This window comes from Epinephelus lanceolatus, chromosome 2 (assembly GCF_041903045.1).
Source record: "Epinephelus lanceolatus isolate andai-2023 chromosome 2, ASM4190304v1, whole genome shotgun sequence".
Taxonomy (NCBI): domain Eukaryota; kingdom Metazoa; phylum Chordata; class Actinopteri; order Perciformes; family Serranidae; genus Epinephelus; species Epinephelus lanceolatus.
In genome coordinates, this window is record NC_135735.1 from 33,904,720 (window position 1) to 33,926,560 (window position 21,841).

At 40.1% G+C, this 21,841-nt stretch overlaps 1 protein-coding gene across 2 annotated transcripts in view; it reads left to right on the plus strand.

The window, feature by feature from the left end:
• Positions 1-21,841, plus strand: part of sema4bb (sema domain, immunoglobulin domain (Ig), transmembrane domain (TM) and short cytoplasmic domain, (semaphorin) 4Bb) — a 72,369-nt gene that overhangs the window by 14,978 nt on the left and 35,550 nt on the right. For both annotated transcript variants that reach the window (XM_033623227.2, XM_033623218.2), the window contains exon 2: positions 16,178-16,620. In XM_033623227.2, the coding sequence (XP_033479118.1) occupies positions 16,500-16,620 (121 nt within the window). In that variant the 5' untranslated portion in view covers positions 16,178-16,499. The remainder of the gene's footprint in view (positions 1-16,177; positions 16,621-21,841) is intronic.

Sequence of the window (21,841 nt, forward strand, 5' to 3'; positions counted from 1 at the left end):
GAAATTCATCTCCCTAATTTGACTTTTCTTCCTTCCGCCTGTCGCTTGCTCTTTGCCCTCTCTGGCATCACAGTCACAAACAAATCTATTGTATATTTTTTGGATTTGCACCTCAGTGTCACCCTAGACTTTTTGTATTTGCACTCTTAATAATTGCATCTTACTCTTTGCATTTCATCTACTGCACAGCAAGTTTCATCAGGATAAACAAAGTTTATTTGGCCCATCCATATGAGGCTGTCATGCCTGGTCATTTTGTTCACACATAGCCTGAGTTTGTAGCTGCCAGTCCACACATATCACTGCTTAACCACAGAATTACACAAGTCCTAATAGACACAACGTATATTTGCTTAACGCTATTTCGCAAATTTACAGAGTGTGTGTATATATAGAGAGTAAACTTTCATTCATTAAATGTGGTTTCTGCTGTGTTTACACTGGAGACTTAACGTGTCACGGATCCTAATAGCACCTCTATTCAATATTTGGACACCTTATGAAAGGTTAATGCAATATTCTACAGTCTAATAGTGTTCAAGTCGCAGAGAGGAAGTGGCAGAGAGGACCTGAATATCAACTATAAACTTAGTGTGTCTATACTGCGTGTTCACACATGCATGATGAAGTTGAGCAGTGACAGACCAGTATTTAACTGTGATTTGGAGCAACCTGCAGAACCAGGTTGGTTAACACATGCAGGTTTATTTAAGGCAGGTCTGGATCACTTCGCTATATCCATGTGGCAGGTTTGCCCTCTTCATTGACTTGGATGAGGCCATAACTGAGGTGGCTGTCTTTGGATGGAAATATATTATGTAAAATGTTCCTCTCCAGAGAGAAATGAATGTCTTCGCCGTTTTTCTCCTCTTGTTTTGAAAGAAACATAGAGAAAAAGATAAACTGTGACTATTGTAATGGAAAACAGACTTTCTGTGTGTCTGGAATGTTTTTCTGTCTGAATTCACATCTTATATTTCAACTAAATAGATATGGATACTGTGATTGTGTTTATATCTTGCTCCCAAGATAGCCTTGAGATTCAGTGTTTACATGGGAAATTATGAGATAAAACAATATTATTTTGCCATGCAAACAAAGAACTTGTATTTTACATGTGGTAGGAGGGGAGAGTTATCAGGCAGTTGCAGTTAAAGAAAAAGTGTCCTTTAAACTCAGAGGAGATAAGCTAGTCATTTACAGAGGGGAATACTGCAGTTTTATTTCTTTTAAACATCCTTTTTAAGGCTTCTGTTCTGTTGGAACACATTAACAAACTTCATCAGCACATACCGCAGCACTTCCATCCATGTGTCCACATTGATTACCGTTTGTTGGTTAGAAGGTACCAAGTGATTTTATGTGATGTGACATAAAGCTGAAAGCATATATTGATTCAGGCATGCTTCAGTAATGAACACTTATTGATATTAGGGACTGTATGAAAATTGTTAGGAGGAGAAGGAGGATCAGAAAAGGGGAAGAGTTTAGTATTTTTCGTTTGGTTGATGTGAAGATTGTCTGACTTTATTAAGAGAGCAGTGAAGGGTCTTATTTTCCGGCCACCTTACATTTATTTTTTATTTCAGCCTTCCTTTGCAATACAGGTAACAGTTACATCATACATAGCTACAGATTTTGTGTAAAAAGGTGCACTTTGCCTTATGCACCAATCTGTTATGTTTTCAATACATTTTGCAATTTCCAGTTTGACTTTAAAGGTATACTATGTAAGATTTTCTTAAACAACAACAATAAACAATGTATAGTCTCATGCAAAAGTAGTCCCTCTCATTCATCACTCATGAACCACTAGTGTGTGGCAGTGTATTGATCTACAGAGACTCTGCCCTCTGCCTGTATTTTCTGATTTTCTTCTTATTTTGCTGTGGTCAGAATGTTTATAGACGTGTTGCCCACAGCCAATAACAGTGTGCAGGTGAGGTCTGGACTTTTATAAAAAGATAGTGGCTAGGTGTCAGACTGTAAAACGGGACTTATACTTCTGCGTCAAGTCAATGGCGTACCTATGGCATAGGCTCTGCATTGATGTAGAGCCTATGCCATAGCCTGACCTACACCTCCCCAGAAATGTAACTACACATTGCGGCGACGCAGACCTTCTGTCTATTTTTGTAAGCTGAAACCATTTCTCTCAGTGGAAACAAAGCTTTTATTTACTTTTATTTCAGAGATAAGAAATAATAAATTGTAAAGACAGTAAAGCCTCCACAAAATAGCATTTTAAGTCTTGTGTGTGATTTATCATCTAGGGATTTACACTTTGGGATTTATCCTGGCTTCACATGAGTACAGGAAATCCATGCTAGTTGCTAGGCTAATTTATACAATGTAAAATGCCATAGACTAGCCCCAATAACATTAGCATGTGTGTGCAACGTGTTTAGTATAAGACAGTTGTTTTGTCATTGAACCTTATGAGTTGTAATGGAGCTGAATTTTGTAGCGTTACCTTTGTTAAATGTTGCTGTTGTACCTGGCTTCATATGAGTAGAGGAAAAGTCAGCTAGCTGCTAGGCTAATTTATACGATGTAAAATGCCATAGACTTGTGCTAAAAATATTAGCATGTTGTATTTGTGGGGTAAAATCTGTCCAGATAAAGACAAGTGCTTTGTCTGTGAACGCTGGGAGTTATAGTGAAGTCAATTTGTGCACTTGTTTAAGCCATGTTTAATGTGTGTGTTTTGGGTGTGTTGTGAATCAACTTAACTTAACAGCACTTCAGGCCGAGTTGTGTTTTGGAGGAGTAACTGCAGAGTGACACAGACACACCACTGCACAAGTATAAATGCTCACAGCGGCTTAGGCCACGTGCGTAGGCTATGGCGTAGGCTCTGCATAGAGCTGATAAATCCTACTTAAGCAGCACGCATACAAAAGGAAGATATGATAAATCGCAGAAACAAAAAAACAAACAAACAAAAAACACATACATAAAATTTCACTGATGGTGCTGTTTACAAACATAAACTTACAATTCCTGCATAGTATACCTTTAAATGTGCCCTTTTCTCTTTAAGATACTATTTGAATTCAGGTGCAGACTCAAATGAGTGCTAATTTACAGTTTACTATTAAAATATTGACATGTGACATACTTGGGGAGGGGGAGTATTGCAGTTCTCTTCTCATGCCAAAGAAGGATCCAGAGAAAATATTGACGCTGGGGAGGGAAGCATTACGCCCCCCTCCCCACCAAAGTAATTTTTGTACAGTCCCTGACATCCATTACGTTTTTATTGGAGATCAGTTCATCATAATGCTATCCATCTTTCTAATCATTTGTAATTATTTTTCAACACGATTACCTGTTCTACGTGAATAGTTTCGTTATAATACCAATATTATCTTTCCCATGTATCAGCTATTATCAGTGGGATGGTTGCCAGGAGGGACCAAACTGTTGACTTATTACTTCCTTTATTGGCGGTGACTGCTCACAAAGACAGAGACGAAGCCCCTGACAGTAAACAAAGCAGAAGTGCTTCAGCTGTTCCTTTTTTGATGCCGACATGTTTGCAGAGAGTAAACAGCCAACAGCCTTGAGGCGGCGAACCAGACAAACGGTGTCATGTTCCCACTTGGGATGAGTAATGTGAACAGTTTTGTTGTCAAGGCTTGTCGTTATGATCATCGACGCTCGTACCTGAACAAGCTGACGTGATTGCAGTGTGGGTCTGACAAGGTGAAGCAGGGACCGGAGACAGAATATCGTCATCTGATTCGCTTTTAAATCCTATTGCCCTGCTTGTCAAATCGAGTAAAGAAATGAGTCCTCACATCGGTTTAACTGCAGGGATTAATCGTGCCCCCCCAACTCGATGTTTAAGTCATGAGATGAATAGCTTACTATGGATCGCCAAATCTTTGGATTTGATGGTGTAATTAGCAGATGAACTGTGATGCTAACACAGCATGGTCCAGACCTCACAATGGCCTCTATTGTGAGATTACATGACTGTAAATCTTCAACTCTCCTTTGTCACGCCACAGAGTTTGTTCACAGACTTGACTGACATCATCATCAACCCAGCAGACGAATGAGATGTTGTCCTGTGTTGTGGTCATTTGCAGCTCTGATAGCAACAGTGCTCCCTCTTTATCTTGGCCTGAATGTCACAAGGAGACCAGAGTGGCAGGAAAATAATAAATGAAGCCCTTTTTTTTGTCCTTTCAGTGCTGACGTCTTCAGGCAGTCATTAAATAGCACTCTGTCGAGCTGTAGAGTCTGAAGCAAGTGTAAATGTGAAATCCTCTGTCTGTGTTTTGTTATGCTCCCACTGGAAGCAAAATGTTCGACTCTAATCATAAGGATTTCCTGATTGGTCGGACTTCATTAGTCTAAATGGGTCATCAGGGTGAAAGTGCGGAGAGCTTTTCAACCCAGAAGCTCATAATAAACAAAGGAGATTAGTGTAATCTATTTTTCAGTGAGTTTGTAGTCTAATGGCAATCATTTTTAAACACAGTAAAGTGATTTCCTTACAAGTGCCATGCGCATCTCCAAAGGTTCCCATAGTTTCTGTAACAGGGCTGTGATCAAGTGGGACTTGGGGAAATTATGCCTCCTATCACACTGCATTCTGACTGACACGCACGGCTCATTATTGACGCTTTGCGAGTTTTTCAAGAACTGATCTCCCACTGTTCCCCCGTCAGGCTTGAATAATTTGAGGCAAGGGCAACTCTGTATCAGAGGGAATAAGGTGACCCCAACTCTCCTTTAAGCACTTATCTCCTCTGCCAGTTCTGCTTCACTCGCTCGTTTGAAATGATAATTGCTCCTTCCTGCGTGGCAAAGCTGAGCAGTATGTGCACAAATGTAAAAGGGGAGTCTGAATATTCCTCAGAGCCTATTCGAGCTTTGGATCACTCTTAAAGTGGTGTCCCATTGTGCTTTTCGCTTCTCATTTCGACGATGTGTGTGTGTGTATAGCATGTTGGAAAAGATGTCACCGGGAGACAAGTCTTGCTGCTAACCTAAAGACACACAGAGGGATGTAGAATCTTAGTTCATCACTACATTTTAATGAATGCCTTTAACACAGGCATGACGGGATCACGGAAACAGTGCACGTAGTGTCGTTAAGCAATTAACACAAACCTGTCTGTTAGCTCAGGGTCATGCAGAGCCAATTGGGGCATATTCAGTGTCCAGTCTTGTACCTGATTATCTTGTGAAAAGAGGTGGAACAGTAAGGCAGGGCGCTAATATGCATTCAAATAACTTGATTAGGAGCAGATTAAGAAATTCTCTGATCACTGTCACGCCACACCTAAACCAGGTTGTCTTACTCATATAAAGATTGATATCTAAACATACCTGTAAGGAATACTCCACCCTAGAAAATGATCATTTCTATATCAGTTACCTGCGTTACATTGTACTCATGAAAAGACCTTGTTTTTCTCGCATGCCTCCACAGTGAACAAAGAATCCAAAACAGTGAAAATTCTTGATGAATTGTTGCATCAACAACAGCAAAACTATACCAAAACATGTTTTTCGACCTCTTAAACAACTTGTGCAGTATAATCCAGGTCTTATTTATCCAGTCGTATGCTCAGTACTTCCCAAACACATGCTTTTTTGCTAAAACAGTACTATTTAAACACTTCCGCATTAACAGTCTCATACATGGACAAGTATTGCGCCTCGGCAAGTGCGTGCGTTTGAACTCTGATAAGTGGAAAACACAAGCAGTATGGCAAGCCGTTTTAACATTTAATCGCTAAGTTTGACTATCCGGAATTACCATTATAGATATCAACAACATCATTCTGACTAGTCAAAACTACAGTTACAGATATCTGTAATTCAGTTTTGACTAGAAACATTCAAACTATTTTTGCCATTCATGTGTATGGGGTTTGTCATTATAGATATCTACAATGTAGTTGCGGATATCTGCAATTCTTTTTGCGGATATCTGCAATTGAATAGGAGATATCTGTAATTCAGTTGCTGATATCTACAACATCATTTTGACTATCTGAAACTCAATTCAAGATATCTACAACGTCATTTTGACTATCTGAAACTCAATTCAAGATATCTAGAAAGGACCATGTAGATATCTTCAATTGATGATAATTAAAGATATCTTGAACTTGAATTATGACTAGTCAAAATGACGTTGCAGATATCTCAAACTGGAATTACATATATCTACATTTCAGTTGTAGATATCTGCAATAAGAACTGCAGATATCCACAACTTGGAGTTGGAGATATCTAGAATGACAAACCCCATACACATGAATGGCAAAAGTAGCTTGAATCTTACTAGTCAAAACTGAATTACAGATGTCTTGAATAAGAGTTTTGACCAGGCAAAATTATGTTGCAGATATCAGTAATGAATATCCAGTCTAGCTATTACATGTTAAAACGGCTTTCCATACAGGCAGAGATCAACTGCACGTGCTTGCCCAGGCAGCCTTACCTTTATCAGGAATTTTCTTCATTTTAAGATTTTTTTTTTTGACAATGAAGGCATTCGGGAAAGTTTTCTTTGCAAATTCAATGTAACATGGGCTGAGTAATTGATATACAGATGATCATGTGGTATTCTTTAACTCATTATTCTTTAACTCAGTAAGATCTAATAACTAGCGTGTTAGCAAAATGGCTTTCATGTTACACCACAAGTAACAGAGCTTTCACTTATCTGTTCTGTAAATTCAACAAAATCCAGCACAAACAAAAGTTTGACTACTTCCCATTTTTTATTTTTAAATCTCTTTCACACGTGCACTGCAGATTATCTGGACATTATTCGGCGGAGCTGTGTAAGAGAATACAAACGTCCAAATCAGTTGAATTTGACATTATTTGGACTCTAGAATTCATAGCGCGTGAGTGGGCGTGTTAATTTCTAATACAGAGCTCGCATGAAAACAAACAGAAGGGTAATTTACATGAAGATGGCAACGAAAATGTCTAACTGGAGAGATGACGAGATTTAAAAACTTCTGTCAGTAAGGACTAGTGTTGTCACGATACCAAAATCTTTGTTTCAGTACCAATACCAATATGAATTTCGATACTTTTCGATACTCTTCAGTATTTTTCATAAGGAAAAGTCCTTTTGGATACAAACCTTTAAAACAATAAATAGTAGGGGTGTAACGGTACCAAAAAAATCATGGTTCGGTAAGTACCTCGGTACGGACGTCACGGTTTGGTAACTCAAATGTCCCACCAAGTTTGTGTTGTCTCGTATTTTCTCCCTTTGCGAGGCAGACTTTTTCTTGTCTTTTTTCACGTGCGCCAGCTGCGAATGTTGACACAGGTGTTGTCATACATACCACATACCACTTGTGCAATCTGTGCTCCAATAGGAACAAGAAAGGCGTTTGTGTGCATAATTGAGTAAAATAAATTAACTAAATTAATGAATCAATTTCAAAGTACCGGTATTTTCCAAATGCAGTATAGTACCGTTTGGAATACTCTAGTACCGCAGTACTATTTTAGTACTGGTATACCGTGCAACACTAGTAAGGACCGAAGTCAAAATCATCAGACAAATTAAAGGAATGACAAGAGCCTCTGTTGTTTATGACCAAATTATGAACTGGCTATGGGGACGAGATGTAATCCGCCTTATGTCCTGCCTCCTACTTGCTCTACCCTGGCGCCACACCTCACCTTAGCCAAACAGAGTACTTCTGGTAGCTGATGGTGCCTTTGAAACAGACAGTCTCCCATTGTATACTACATGTGTGAAGGAGAAATGTGAAAATGAGAAAACATCAACTGGACCTGATTGTCCAAAAATTGTCTTGAGTTCAAAGGAGAAAACACATTTATATTTCCTGTTAGCGTGGAGACCACGCATCTTACTGGACGTGATGCAGATCTGCATCCACAAGCAGATAAACAAATTCTACACAGTCTGCTACTAAAATAGCACATTGAACATGCCATCACTGAGAGCTCTCTAGCTTTGTGACATCATTTAGTGACTTTTATTATGATCCATCTTCACTTTTGTCCAATGGCAAGTTGATCCACCAGTGAGCGAGTCATGTTGGGGTCATGGGAAGTAAGCGGCTTGAATTGCCTTTAGTTTTGTAAGAACTTTGATGCCTCTTGAGTAAAATCCCATCTTGTCACGCAATATTTTCCTCTGATTTTGTTGTTTCAACGTCCTCATCATGGTGTATTGAATGCATTAGGGACCACAGCAGGATGCATTACAGCCAGTCATCAATAGAAAGATGATTCAATGAATAATTAATAATACATGCAGGAAACGACAGCGTCTTCATTTTATCACTCTGGGATCACACATGTGAATCAATAATTCAGGAAACGCTGTTGGTTCCAATCCTCAGATACTTTTGTATTACTGTCAAAGAGTTTCAGAATGGTGGATAATAATACCCACTTTCCTAAGATTTTAACTTCCTGTGCATTATAATACAACTGAAAAGCATTCAGACGAGCATCGGGAGTTTTAACAAAATAAAAGGTTAAGAAATTTGTCAGTTTTATTTGCATCAAAACACAAAGTGAGTCTGAGACCAGACAAGTAGTTCTTCTTCTTATAGTAAAGGATTGGTGCTGAGTGCCGAGTCGATGTACTGTGTTGCAGCGTTTACATTATCAGCTGCTTGCTATCATTAAGAGAAGCACATTTGCATAGAGGAACTGGAGAGGGATACATTAAATTAATGGCTCTTGATTAGCAGTCAGATCTGTTTATTTTTTTCGTATTTATTTTATTTTTTGTGGCATTTGTACAAATTTGTTTCTTTTCACATGGAGTTTGCCTTAAGGCACCAGGATCCCGAATCTTCAGTGTACAGCTGTCCCATATTATAGACCTAAAAGTTGGAGCGTGCAAAACAGGTTTTATTTTATTCCAGGTTAAAGTCTCTTCTGTTGTGCACTGACACAGAGGCCTCGGTCGGTTTCTACCTGCAGGGTAGGATTGATATTGGACAGACAACATAAGAGCATTTTTCTCTCTGTGGTTTTATTTTTTTGTGTGTGTGTGTGTGTGTGAATGTGTGTATGTGTGTTTCCTGTAACTTAGGAGAAAAACTGAAAGCAGAAAGGAAGCTGCTGCTCATTTTTAATCATTGCTGTCCTATTGATTCCTTGTACTGACATTTTAAAAAATCTCTTAAATGTTTACTTTTAGTATTTAATTTCCTGTTTGGTATGAATTTCCTTTTAAGAAGCAAAATCCGAACAATATCGGTATGGAAAGATGTTTTTGTAAGGCCTGTTTTGTGTCCGGCTTGTTATGACGAGGTTGTCCATATTAAAAACTACTCAAAGGCCTCTGTGAGAGGATATCCTGGAGATTTGTTTCTGATAGACGAGCATTACCCGTAAGCTGCTGTACATTCCTAAGAAAGCAATGAGACATTTTAGCACCGGTGTAGACGTGCTCAAGATTTTACAGTTATGGTTTATTTTTAACCCAGTCATGATTTATTTAGGAGTATGCTTTTTTTGGTGCTGGCAGCAGTCTGCTCAGCTGAAACCTTCCTCTTTACTCCATCCTGTCCCGTTCCCAGGTGGGCTGGATGAGAGGAAATGTGGTACCCCGTGTTTACACAAAGTACCTCGCATAGTGCTGTATTTCATAGACAGTATGGAAATAACTGTACTTTACCTCTCAGCCCTGACCCAAGAATCCACTTAAAAGGTTTGGGATCAAAAAAGTTCAAATAAGTTTACAAAGTAAGAGCACCAGCTTTTGTTCTAAGTCATCTATTTATTAGTTATTTATCAGATGGACTGTGAACAGGACGGTGGAATACCTCCAAAATGTAAGGCGGAATTTATACTTGTGCATTGAATTGATGGCGTAGGTTAAGAGGCTTAGTCGACGCAGACCTCCTTTTTATTTCTGTAGGCTGAATCCATTTCTCTCAGTGGAAACAAAGCTTTAATTTCATTTCATTTCACAGATAAGATACAATAAATTGTGTATATAATAAAGCTTCCACAAAAATAGCACTTTGAGTCTTGTACTTGATTTATCCTGGCTTCATATGAGCAGAAGAAATCTCCGCTCGTCGCTAGGCTAATTTATACAATGTAAAATGCCATAGGCTTGTGCTAATAACGTTAGCATGTTATATTTGTTTAGAAAACGTGTTTAGTATAAGACAGTTGCTTGTCAGTGAACCTTGTGGGTTGTAATAGAGTTGAATTTTGTAACGTTGCCTTTGGTAAATGTTGCTGTTGTCCCTGGTTTTATGTGAGGAAGAGGAAAAGATTGCTAGCTGCTAGGCTAATCTATACAAAATGCCATAGGCTTGTGCTAATAATGTTAGCATGTTGTTTTTGTGTGGAAAATGTGTCCAGAGAAAAACATGTGCTTTGTCTGTGAATGCTGCGAGTTATAGTGAAGCCAATTTGTGTACTTGTGTTTGACATTGTCTCTATTAAGACATGTTTGATGGGTGTTTTGGGTGTGTTTTGAATAGGGCTGCAACGATTATTTGACAAATCGATGTCTAATCAACTATTAAAATAATCAGTGACTATTTTAGTAGTGGACTTATCGGTTTCATAGAAAAGTACTATAAAAGTACCCCAGAATACTCTAATGGCAGCTTCTTTCATTCAGATATTGGCAGCTTTACACACTCCCCCATGACGGTGAACTAAAACCCTTTGGTGTGAGTACAAAACAATTACATAATGACATAATCTTGGGGTTTGGGAGAGACAGACCGACATTTTTCAACATTTTAACACATTTTTCGATAAAATGATTAGTCGACTAATGCAAGAAATAATTGACAGATTAGTCGACAATGAAAACAATCGTTAGTTGCAGCCCTAGTTTTAAATCAACTAAACTTTACAGCACTTCAGAGAAACTCCACGCCAACTAGTGTTTTGGAAGTATAACTGCAGAGTGTCACAGACACACCACAGCTGTATAATGCTTACAACAGCGTAGGCGAAGGGTCTGCCGCACAAGTATAAATCCCGCTTAATGCTAGCCTGGGCTAAGTAACAAAAGTAGTGTTGTGGCAAACATTGCTTTTAATATATTATGTACAAGTAAATCCAAACAAATTCAGCACAAGAGCTGAACTTTGGACAAAGTGAACAGACAGGGACATCAACAAACAGATGTTATTGAATTATACCTTAGATAACAGTTAATAGCTTTTCAGCTTGTTCATAGTCATCAATGAACAAACATGTCAAAGTTATGGAATAGCCAACCATTGATTTTTGGTGGAAATGGTTTACCCTCCCCCCTTCCATCCCCTTGACTTTAAGCCAGTCATGCACCGCCCACTCAGCTGAGCGGACTGCTATAAGTAAGAGTTATGGTGGCAGACACAGCAAGGAGTCTCTGCCTTGTCAGTCACCTACTGAGGTCTTTTCTGCCCAACATAATAGCTCCATAAATCTTCCTGAATAGTGACCTGCACGCATGTTGTTATAAGGGTCAGACGTGGAAAAAAATCCACTTTGATATTATTGCCAGACAAGGACAAGTGTTTGACCCTACGAAAACGATTAAACCTGTTGTTTTGTCTTTTTTGTTTTTGTTTGGAGCAGTTTTTGATGTATTTTTAGTCCTAAAAAGTCACCCTTAAACCTGGCAAAAAACTGAGACACTAAAGTTTCAAATTTGATTGCAGCTGTGCAATTAAATGCTAATACTTTTATAGTTCTCTTCCACTTTGGACTTAGATGTACTCATGATACTGTTAATGGATTGGACGTCGGCCTAATGTAGCCTCATGTCGAGCTCTGTGATAGTGCTCTCATCACAGGGTCCTGACCGGCTGCTGATTATCTCCATAAGTGCCTCAGTCTGTGCCAAAGACTAAATGAGAGACAAGTCACTTTGAGGGGATGAGTTATTGGGATCTGGTCGCCAAGCACAAAGCCCAGTCGTTTACACAAAGCTAGCCAAATGGTTAGCATTCATGTTGCTCCCTACTCAGTGAACTTGCCATGACCTGGCGGAGTGTATCGTCCAGTGTGTGTGTCACATCCTTTCTCTCTCTGAACAGATGCAGGTATTAATAGGGAGCCTCAAGGGAGGTTTGAAAGGTTAATGAATCTGTAGCCTTAAGCAATATGGCACCAGATATACCCTTCATGGATACAAGGAACAGCAGACCTTCTCCTAGATGAGCAGATGGGTCCTGTGGCACTGAGCGTAGTGGGTCGCCTGTACTGTAACAGCTCCAGTTGAACAGAGCTGTAATCCTATAAGTCCTGTAATTGTTGCTTCTAATAAGATCACTTTCTTTGGTCGAGTACTTGCTGTCAAATATGATTTAATGCTTATTAATATTTAATACTTTCTCTTCAGATCCATGCCTCATTGTTCTTCAGGATGGATTAGGACACTACATGATTAATTAGACTAAAATGCATGTACTCTTGACATGGTGTTCAAGCAAAAAAATGTAAAAGAAAACAGAACAAGAGCAACATTGATACAGTTTACGTTATGCCCTTGCTAAGCCTCAGCAGATCTGCCTTTGCAGTGAGCATCTATCTTGTCCTCCTGAGGTGCTGGCCTCCGTTACATGAACACTGTAGGCATCACACCCATGAGTCATACTGTTTTTTGGATTCTCCAAATACCATAAGTTTCTGAGTCTGCTGCGGGGGCCTCTTCATATTGACTCAACTCATTCATGAGTGAGCACACCAACTTTTTCTTTTTGTCTCCATGTATAACTTTTCTGTGAGAAGGCACCTGAGAGAAGTGTTCAAATATAGGAGACTACAAAGAATAAAATGAGGAAGAGGAACAAAGATTTGATTAACTTTTTGTCAGACTTAAGGCCCAGACACACCAAACCTACATCAAAGAACTAGTGGTGAAGAAGGCCGACTGTTGTGTTGTGTTGTGTTTGTCATTTCTTCAGGTCTTAAACACTCTGAGGGCATTTGCCCACCACTTATCACCTGTGATCTGGTCTCCATAGTGTCCATTTATAGCCTCTCTTCTAGACAATGTGACTGTGCATGGCGACCGCCAACAACTTTCTTGGACACTGAAAGGTCAATGCAAGACTGTTGAGACTTTTAAGTATGCATTACTGCCCCACAGAATTGGCAAAAAAGTTTCCTAATTTATCAGAGTGCCAGGAAACCCTCCTAACAGCACCCCTCTCTTTTCATTAAAATTTCAAAGACCTCTGGAGTCACACAAGGATAAGCCCTGGGAACATGGAGACCTGGGGCGTGCGACACACGCAGGGCTGCCATGCTTGTTGTTGCAGTCTCAGCAGGCATGAGAGGGACCAGTCGAGGAGGAGAGAGATGTTACGGGATCATGGACGGGTCTTTCTGCCTCCCACTCAGCTTGCTTCAGTGTAGCAGCAAGGACCAAAGCAGGCTGGTAGTGAAGTGAAGAGTGACATGGACATATTGGTACATTGGTTGAGACCCAGGGGACGGACAGAGAGAAGGGTGTGACAGCAAGGCACAGATGGAGAGATAAAGGGAAAAGGTTTTCCTCAGTTAAACTAGTGTAATCTGTCTTGTCATTGCAAAGGTGAGACAGATGACTCTCCTCTTACCTACAGAACTGCCACTCACCCAGTCATTATGCAAGACGGACAGCTTGCCAGTGAACTACAATCTGTCTGCCTCCAGCCATCAACTCAACAAGCCATTCAATCAGCAAGCTGCTAATTTTGTACAGTGCCAGTCAGTAGGTGTGTTAGCCAACTAGTCCGTCTGTAGTCTGGCACTGCAGGTAGCAGGAAGACAGGGTTGTAAATCTCAGTTTACCCTGCATTCTGTCGTCATATGACCAGGTTGATCAGATGTTTAAAATGGTATTCCCCAGCAAGGCATTGTCTCAGCAGACGACCTGGGGCCACTAACTGACCCGTCGTCTTGGATTTATTAGCTACCGTAAATATTTGAATGAGGTCCCGTGGGAGTTGTTGCAGTGACGCAAGCTCTCAAACAGAGACGCCATGTGCTCTCCAGTGTTTACTCTCTAAACGTCACCACCTATGTGGGAGCTCAGGGGGGAGACATCCAGTGCTGTTGAGCAATAAGGAGTGGTGGGTTGTGTTGTATCACAGGATCAGACTCTGCTGTGTTCACTGACTGAGGTGTCTGAACTCTTAGATGTTGGTTAAGTAGTATGGTATAGTTTGCACTCCTCATGTTTAGGTTTTGAAGGCCATGCCAAATATTTCACTGCACCTGTTCCATGTGTATGAAGTATTTTTAGGCACAGAGGCGGCTCTGGGGATGGCAGTGCAATTTTAATGGTTCAGTGTGTAGGATTTAGTGGCATCTAGCTGTGAGGTTGCAGAACTAAAACTTCTTCATGTGCTAAGTGTGTAGAAGAACTGTGGTGAACAATGCAAAAATAAGAATGACATGAATTTAGAGCTGGTGTTTGATTTGTCTGCTCTGGGCTATTGTACAAGTTACATGGCGGACTCTGTGGAAAATGATTAGGCCTTCAGGAAGCAAGTTTGCAAATCCTAAAATAGTGAAGGAATGACCTGCTCTACACTCCCTGTGATTGGCTGGTACTTGTTGCCCTTGTTGGTTAGATTGGTTAGGCTTAGGCAAGAGGAGTGGGATTGGTTAGGGTTAGGTTAGGAATGTCACAATAAGCCAGAGGCAGAGTAAGGCAGGCTATTCCTTCACTGTCCTATGATTTTCAAATTCTCAGCCTTGCAGCCAGTTTTTACCAGTGGCCACTTGCGGTATTGCAGCGGCCGAAAAAGTATTTTCCCAATAAGCCACAGTTATGACAGAGATGTCTGTAAAACTGTTGATAAGACATCTCGATCTATAAACAAGGTCAATTATGACTCCTTTCATTATGAATTTTTGATCCATGGAGGTTTAATATTTGTAAAACTTTCCTAGAGCAGAGAAAAACGATTTAAACCTCCGTGTCTTCATCACCATGTAAAGTCGATGAGCCAAGCAGGAACTTCCTGGTGGAGCCAGAGGAAGAAACATCACTGCATATATTCAATGGGTTGCATATCGTGGATGTAAACCAGGAAGCTAGAAATATTTTTGGCATATGTGTCAGGCGAGCAACTCCATTGGAATAAATGTGTGCCATCTTGCCATCCAATATCCAGTTATTATTGAAATCAATGAAGAGGACCTGCTGTGTATGTAGGTATAAATAGCCCATTCTACTCAATCAGGTGATTCTAAACTCATGAAAAAATAGTTATAAATATTATTTACAGTGTCTGCTAATAGATGCCCCTAAATCCTACACGCTGAACCTTTAAGAGCTCCTTAAACACAATTTTCTGCTTATTTTAATCATAGAGCTGCACAGCTTATGTCATATGTTTGTTTAGCAAAAAGGCATGAAGCTCACCGAAGTTTTCCCTATTTTACATGTGTTTCAAGAAAGCAGACTCACTACCAAGTAAAAAAAATCTCATACATCTATATAACCGGCACCTTATCTGCACATTTACACAGAGGCCAATAAAAGTCAGAGAGCAGATGTGTTCATTGCGCCTCTTGAGTCAAATTACAGAGTTGTCTTGGGAGTCACTGTTCTTTCATTTATTTCCCCACATAGCCACAAAATTAAAGCCAAGCTGCCATATTATCTTCTCGGGGATCTCTCACCGATTGTTGATGACAGCATAATTAAATACAGGGATTAAAAAGGAATCCAACATGCGTTTTATCTTGCAGAGAAACTTTGTGGGTTGCTGTGCAAATTGATTCACTTAGACTTTAAAGTTTGCAAAACCACATGATGTGTGTGTCCGTGTTAGCCAGCTGGTGGTCTGAATGGTCTATTTAGTTGAGTTTTTCTTTGGCAGTGTGGTGAAAGAGTAAACGGTAGAAGCATAAATGTTTGTTTGTGTCATCAAGGCTTTAGCTGAAGCCACCAGTGTGCTACAGTTAAATATTAAAGTCTCCAGAAAGAGAGGGATGACGTGGGTGATTTTCTCGTGATGAACACCTTAAGTCTTAAATTTGCGATTGGTTGTTTGCAGTAAAACCCACACCATCCCCCAGAATGAACTGCAGCCAAGTGTATCAGTTCTGTTGCTTTTGTTCTTGATTATAGCATCAGAAGTTGGATATGGATCTGTTATTTTAGCTTGTGTTTTATCTTTTTTTTAACATGCTCTTGGATCAAACATCAAGAAATGACTTCTCTCTCTTCTCCCCACAGATCTAAAATGACTTTTACTAAATGGCCAGTGGTCGGAGCTTAGTGCTGATCCATCAAAGAGCACTATGAGTAGATGACAACAAGCAGCCTTTAATCCAGAAAGGATTCCTCTTCTCTGTGCTAAGAGTCTGCTAACCGTGTGTAAGGACCACTGGGAGTACAAGAATCAAGTCAAGGACACGTTCACTCCCCCTCAGCCTGCAGGAAGATGGGAGTGAGAAAATAAAGCTCTGCAGAGTCAAGAGGAGCTTAATGAGTTCCAAGGAATCTTGAAACAAACGCTGTGCATTTGTGTATGTCTGTGTGAGAGGATCAGGCAACCATGTGGACATTCGCTGCGACTGTCCACTGTCTTCTGGCTGCTGCGCTGCTATTGGCTTGCTGCCTCCAATCACTAGTGGCCACTGAGGATGATGTCACACCTCGCATCAGTTTCCCTTACAGTAAGTCGAAATAATTAACCTACGCACTTTTCTCATGACTAATGTAAGCATTGCAAGAGACACTGCAGTGTTCACTAAACCCCTCCCCCAAAAAGCAATTGTTTAATATAGCTTTGCAACTGTAACATGGCACAGCAGGTTTGTCTTGCTTTTTGATTGCTCAACATGCTGAAGTGAAGTGCGTGGGGCTGCAGTGAGAGCGATACTCGGCATATAAATAAATTGGATGATGGTGAATTTTATCCTTCCATAAACAAAAATTCAAGAGCAAAAATGTGAGGAATGGATTTAAGACTGTCTTAATCCCCTCCAATGTAAACTGCAAACATCAGCCTCTCCAGCTATCTTACAACCTACAGTAGTAACACAACACAACATCATGTCCAAGGCCAGCAGCATCTTATACTATATTATTTTGTGGGGCTACAGAATACCGTAAAACTTCAGTTAATAGCCTGAGACATTATTTGCTTAAATCACTGAAATCAGCAGGCCTATATTTGGTACAGGCATCTACAGGCCTTTAATTCCTTTCACAGCAAACTGTTGCTCAGCAGAGATGGGAAATACAAATTGTTTATTTAAACCAGTGTGAATATTACTTGCATAAAAATTAGGCACCCAGCATACTGACATAACACCACTTTATCCGTGTTAAAACAGTACTCACAACTTGGATTCATTTTTATGAAAAACCATTTTGATTTGTTTTGTTCTGAGGACTCTTACGGACCAAAGGAACATGAATAACTTACAGGGTAATTGAGGAATGAACACATAATTTGAGGTAGCCACCAACCTGGTTTTATACATCTGAAGATGAAAAAAATGAACTGCTTGGCAACCAGACCAGGCCTCTAATTGAGACAGGCTTTTATTTGTCAAAATGTTAAGCCATGCAGGTCTAGTAAAAAAGACAAGGTGTTTAATTGGGACTAGACTTTTAATTGAAGTTTTACGGTATGTTAAAAAATCCCAATTTTTGACTAGCACATCCACTGTGAAGCATTTGAAGGATGCTAACCTCAGTGGAGCACCATGGGCAGGACTGACACCATTGTCAGCTTTTGTCAAGTTTTGTCAAGCAGTGTGCCGGAACCAATGAGTAGTAATAACAACAATGGCGAGTGCTATAGACAAGATAGACACCACTATCGAGGCTGTTCTAAATCAACATATCTTTTCAATATCGCCAGACATCAAAGTTTGTTTTTACTTTGCTCTGCTCTTCTCTTAAAGTCCCCGCAAAACAAGTATGTTCACATGGCTACAGATCACTTTGTACTGAAAATGATGTTAGATTCAGGCAGATATTTTGGTCTTTAGTGATTGGTTAGGAAAAATTGAATCCCCCTCCCCCATGGAAATAGGTTAGAGTAGAAACAATTGTCAGACTAAAGATGGAATCGGAGTATCGCAGTAACACATCGATAATTCAGTCTGGTATCAGGCAAAGTTCCTGCTACAATGGATGTCTCCAGGACCACATTTTGCCACCATGACACACACACGGACTCACCAAGTGAAAACATTACTGTCCCCGCTGGTAACAAGTGTGTAGCAAAGCAGCTTTTGCGGCAGTGTGTTAACGCAGACATGTCAGAAACCATAAGTGCCTGCGGGCTCACATGTTGGTCTACACGTGCCAACTTGAAGAAGCCTGAAACACCAACTTCACTTCTCGTAAATACATGCAATTATAAGTTTCCTCCCTGGAGGTCTTCTTTAAGATGAGATGTCACTCTGCACTGACTTCACTGTGTATGTTGTTTTTTTCACCCTGAGCCTTGACAGAACAATGGGGTGAAATATGCATGGCATTACATGTGACTCCTCCGAGTGTTACTGAGGTGAAAGATACAATTCAGGGCCTAGCAAGTACTCTGCTGCATATATAGTCTGCCTTCGTACCTTCAGAAGCGCAAGACTCTCCCTCCCTTTTGGTTACTAATTGACCTCCTGGTATTGTGCAGCTGGATGCAGCAATTTATCTCACAAATACAAACTTAATGTCTCTCCTGGCGAATCCACTGATTGAATGGAAGACCTTTCTGCACCTGACTTCATCTTTGCATGTTATTACTCCACACACACCACAGCACTCCTCTTATTATAATAACCGTGGATTAAGCTTTTATAATATAAAAACATGGTGCCTGTTTTTCATTGTTTGCTCAGCTAACAGCTTTTGGTGATTGATTGATGCATTATGGGAGCTTATGACAAATGAGAGGAAATAAGGGTGCTGTTTGGATTTGGCTCACAGGGGGAAATTGACTGCTTCTCAGGGAAGTATTGCCACTTGTTTTTTTTAACATCCTGTGTTGAAGCTGTTGTAAAAGGACAGTTCACATCTTAATTCTTAAAATGAGCTCCTGCGGCTCCTGCGATATATTTTTATCCTGCTCTCGTCTCTGTTTTGCAACATTGCTCATACAGGCAAATATGCCAATCCAGCAACAACCAAAGTACAGGCTTATATGGATGTCGGGGTGTGTTGGCTCCTGTAAACACTACCTGTCTGAATTTGAAGTTTCCTCCCACTGAAAACAACAATCTGATGCTTGTTTTCCTCACTCCTAAGCCAACTCAGTAAGGCGTCATGCGGTAATTCACATGCACCATCTCAAATTGGCATCGCTCATACCCAAGAACAACCTTTCACATACTTGAGCCATTTAACTTGTTTCTCAAAGAACTAAATGGATTAAATTGGCCCAAAGCTGGTTCCCAGCAACTGAGTGTTTTGCAAGCCACTGATGTTTCTCTTTTTTCTCCCCCGCTCTGCTTTGCTCCTCTCAGCATTCATAATCTAAATTTCATGTATTTTGACGGCAGCAGTTAGTGACTAAGATTCTCTCAACTGGAGAACATAAGTAGTAGTGTGAGACAACATGCTTTTCAGCTGATAATGCGGTGTAGAAAATCTTATTTAAACATCACCGACACCGATTGTAACCTATTCATTAAGAGTACAGCTTTGCATAAACAGGGTCTGCAGCATCGCTGACATTCTAAACGTTTGGTATATAAAGTAGCCTCAATTCAACCCGCACCATTGATGCAAATCATGTAAAGCAGGTCACCGTTTTAAACCTCCATTCTGGTCTGTAGAGTCTGTAAGAAAAGGGGGGACCCAGGCTGTTTTCTCGAGAGAGGACCCTTGCCTCAACATGGCCTTTTCCCTGAAAAGGCGTCCCTTTTTCTTTTTGTCCTCCTTCCCTTTCCTCTCGCTCCTTCCTTCTCTCCTAATGAGCAGGCTAATCTCTCATGTGTAGTGAGTGGAGGTTTTTGTGGTCGCTGCAGTGGGAGAGCCTTGTCTGTTTTTCATTACGGCTCTTGTGCAGAGAGACAGCACAAAGGATCATGGGACTCGGAGCAGCAAGCTTCGGTTAGGCATGCGGCGTGTATCCCTGTTAGTTATCAGAAATTTCTCAGGCAGGATGTTAGTGTCTTTATCCAGATATGCGCTGAGGAGATGATTTATTTTTCCTCTTTTCTTTTTCTTTCACTTGGATCAAGAAGGAGAAATTCAAGTTCTGCACTTAATAAGAACAGTTTAGATTAATCAGCTGGTTAGGCCGTTTGGCAGCCTCCCTGAGCTTTTTTTTTGTCTGGCTCCAGTGCATGAACTGTATTGTGTGTCACACTGTTTTTGATGTGATACTGGTTCCTCTTAAAGGAACAGTTTGACATTTTTGAAATATGCTTATTTGCTTTCTTGCCTTGAGTTAGATGAGATGATGGATCATTGTCAAATCTGTCTGTTGAATATGAAACTACAGCCACCAGCTGGTTAGCTTAGCTTAGCATGAAGACTTGAAACAGAGAGGAACAGATATCTGTCTCTATCTGAAGGCAACAAAATCAGTGTATGGTATTTTTTCAGTTCTGTATTTGTATGGCTGTACCATCTTAATCAGTGAACTTTGCAGGAGATAGATGGATAGATAGATGGATAGATGGATAGATGCAGTGTAATGTATTGCAATGTAAGGTAATTAAATTTAAGTGCAAGAGCGGTGCAGGAGTAATGAATACTTTGCTATTAATAATAGAAATGCAACTGAAGATATATATACAGATACCAATGCAAATACAGATTTAATGCACAGAAGGTTGGATATAAAACGCTAACATAGGGTGAATATCTAATAAATGCAGATGCAAATAGGATGATAGGTGGGTTTGTTACCTTTGGACCAAGATAGGCTAAGCTAAGCTAACAGGCTGTCAGCTGTAGCTTTATATTTACCAAACAGACCATAGACTGTACATAAAGATGGACGTTTCCACATGTTTTTGTCCCCTCTCACTGTTCAAAAATTAAACCAAAATATCCCGATACACCCGCTGCCATCTTGTGTGACATCATTTGTGTGACAACTCGATACTGTGGAGATCACTACTGTGCAGGCTTTGGCTCCAATTACCCATCCAACCAGTCATGTGCAGCCCCGTTGATAGCGAGCACACTGATTGGCACACGCAGCTATCAATCATCTCATCAAACCCCCTTTTTATAGTAGCAAATAACTAATCACAGCCAAACTTATCAGAAAAACAAACACTTGAACATGCATCTGTGTTTTAAGAACTACCTAAAATGACAGAAAATGTATTTGACATGTACTTTGATCTTTTAGTTTGGCCCATGTCTTATCCGCTAACATGGAGGAGGCAGGCTTTATGACCTATACTGCAGCCAGTCACCAGGGGGTCATTCAAGATGTTTTGACTTCACTTTTTGGGGAGCTGTTATGTGATCCATCTTTATTATACAGTCTATGATACAAACACGAGATATCAAGCTTATGTAAGACTTGGCCAGAAAGTGTATTTCCCAAAATGTCAGTGTTTATCTAATTTTCTGCTTCACCAACCTCAGTATAGTTTAATTGTCTATTTAATCTCATTAAGTGGTGATCAGTTTATCTCAGTGTTTTCAGAACGACTTCTTCCTCCAAATATTTATATGTAAGTTTTCTTGACAAGTTTGGGGTTAGATGCAGCATGACTTTTTTGATCCTGTATATGCTGCATGTCCTTTTCCCCATGAACGTCATAAAGAATAATCGTTGATTTGAGTCTTTTTGCTGGTTATATTGATTTAATCAGATATTTAATTCATATAATTATGTAATAATTGACATAGTGACAGGTTACCTAAAAGAGAGAAGAAGTTACACAACAGGACTCATGGAAGCCAGAATTCAAACCC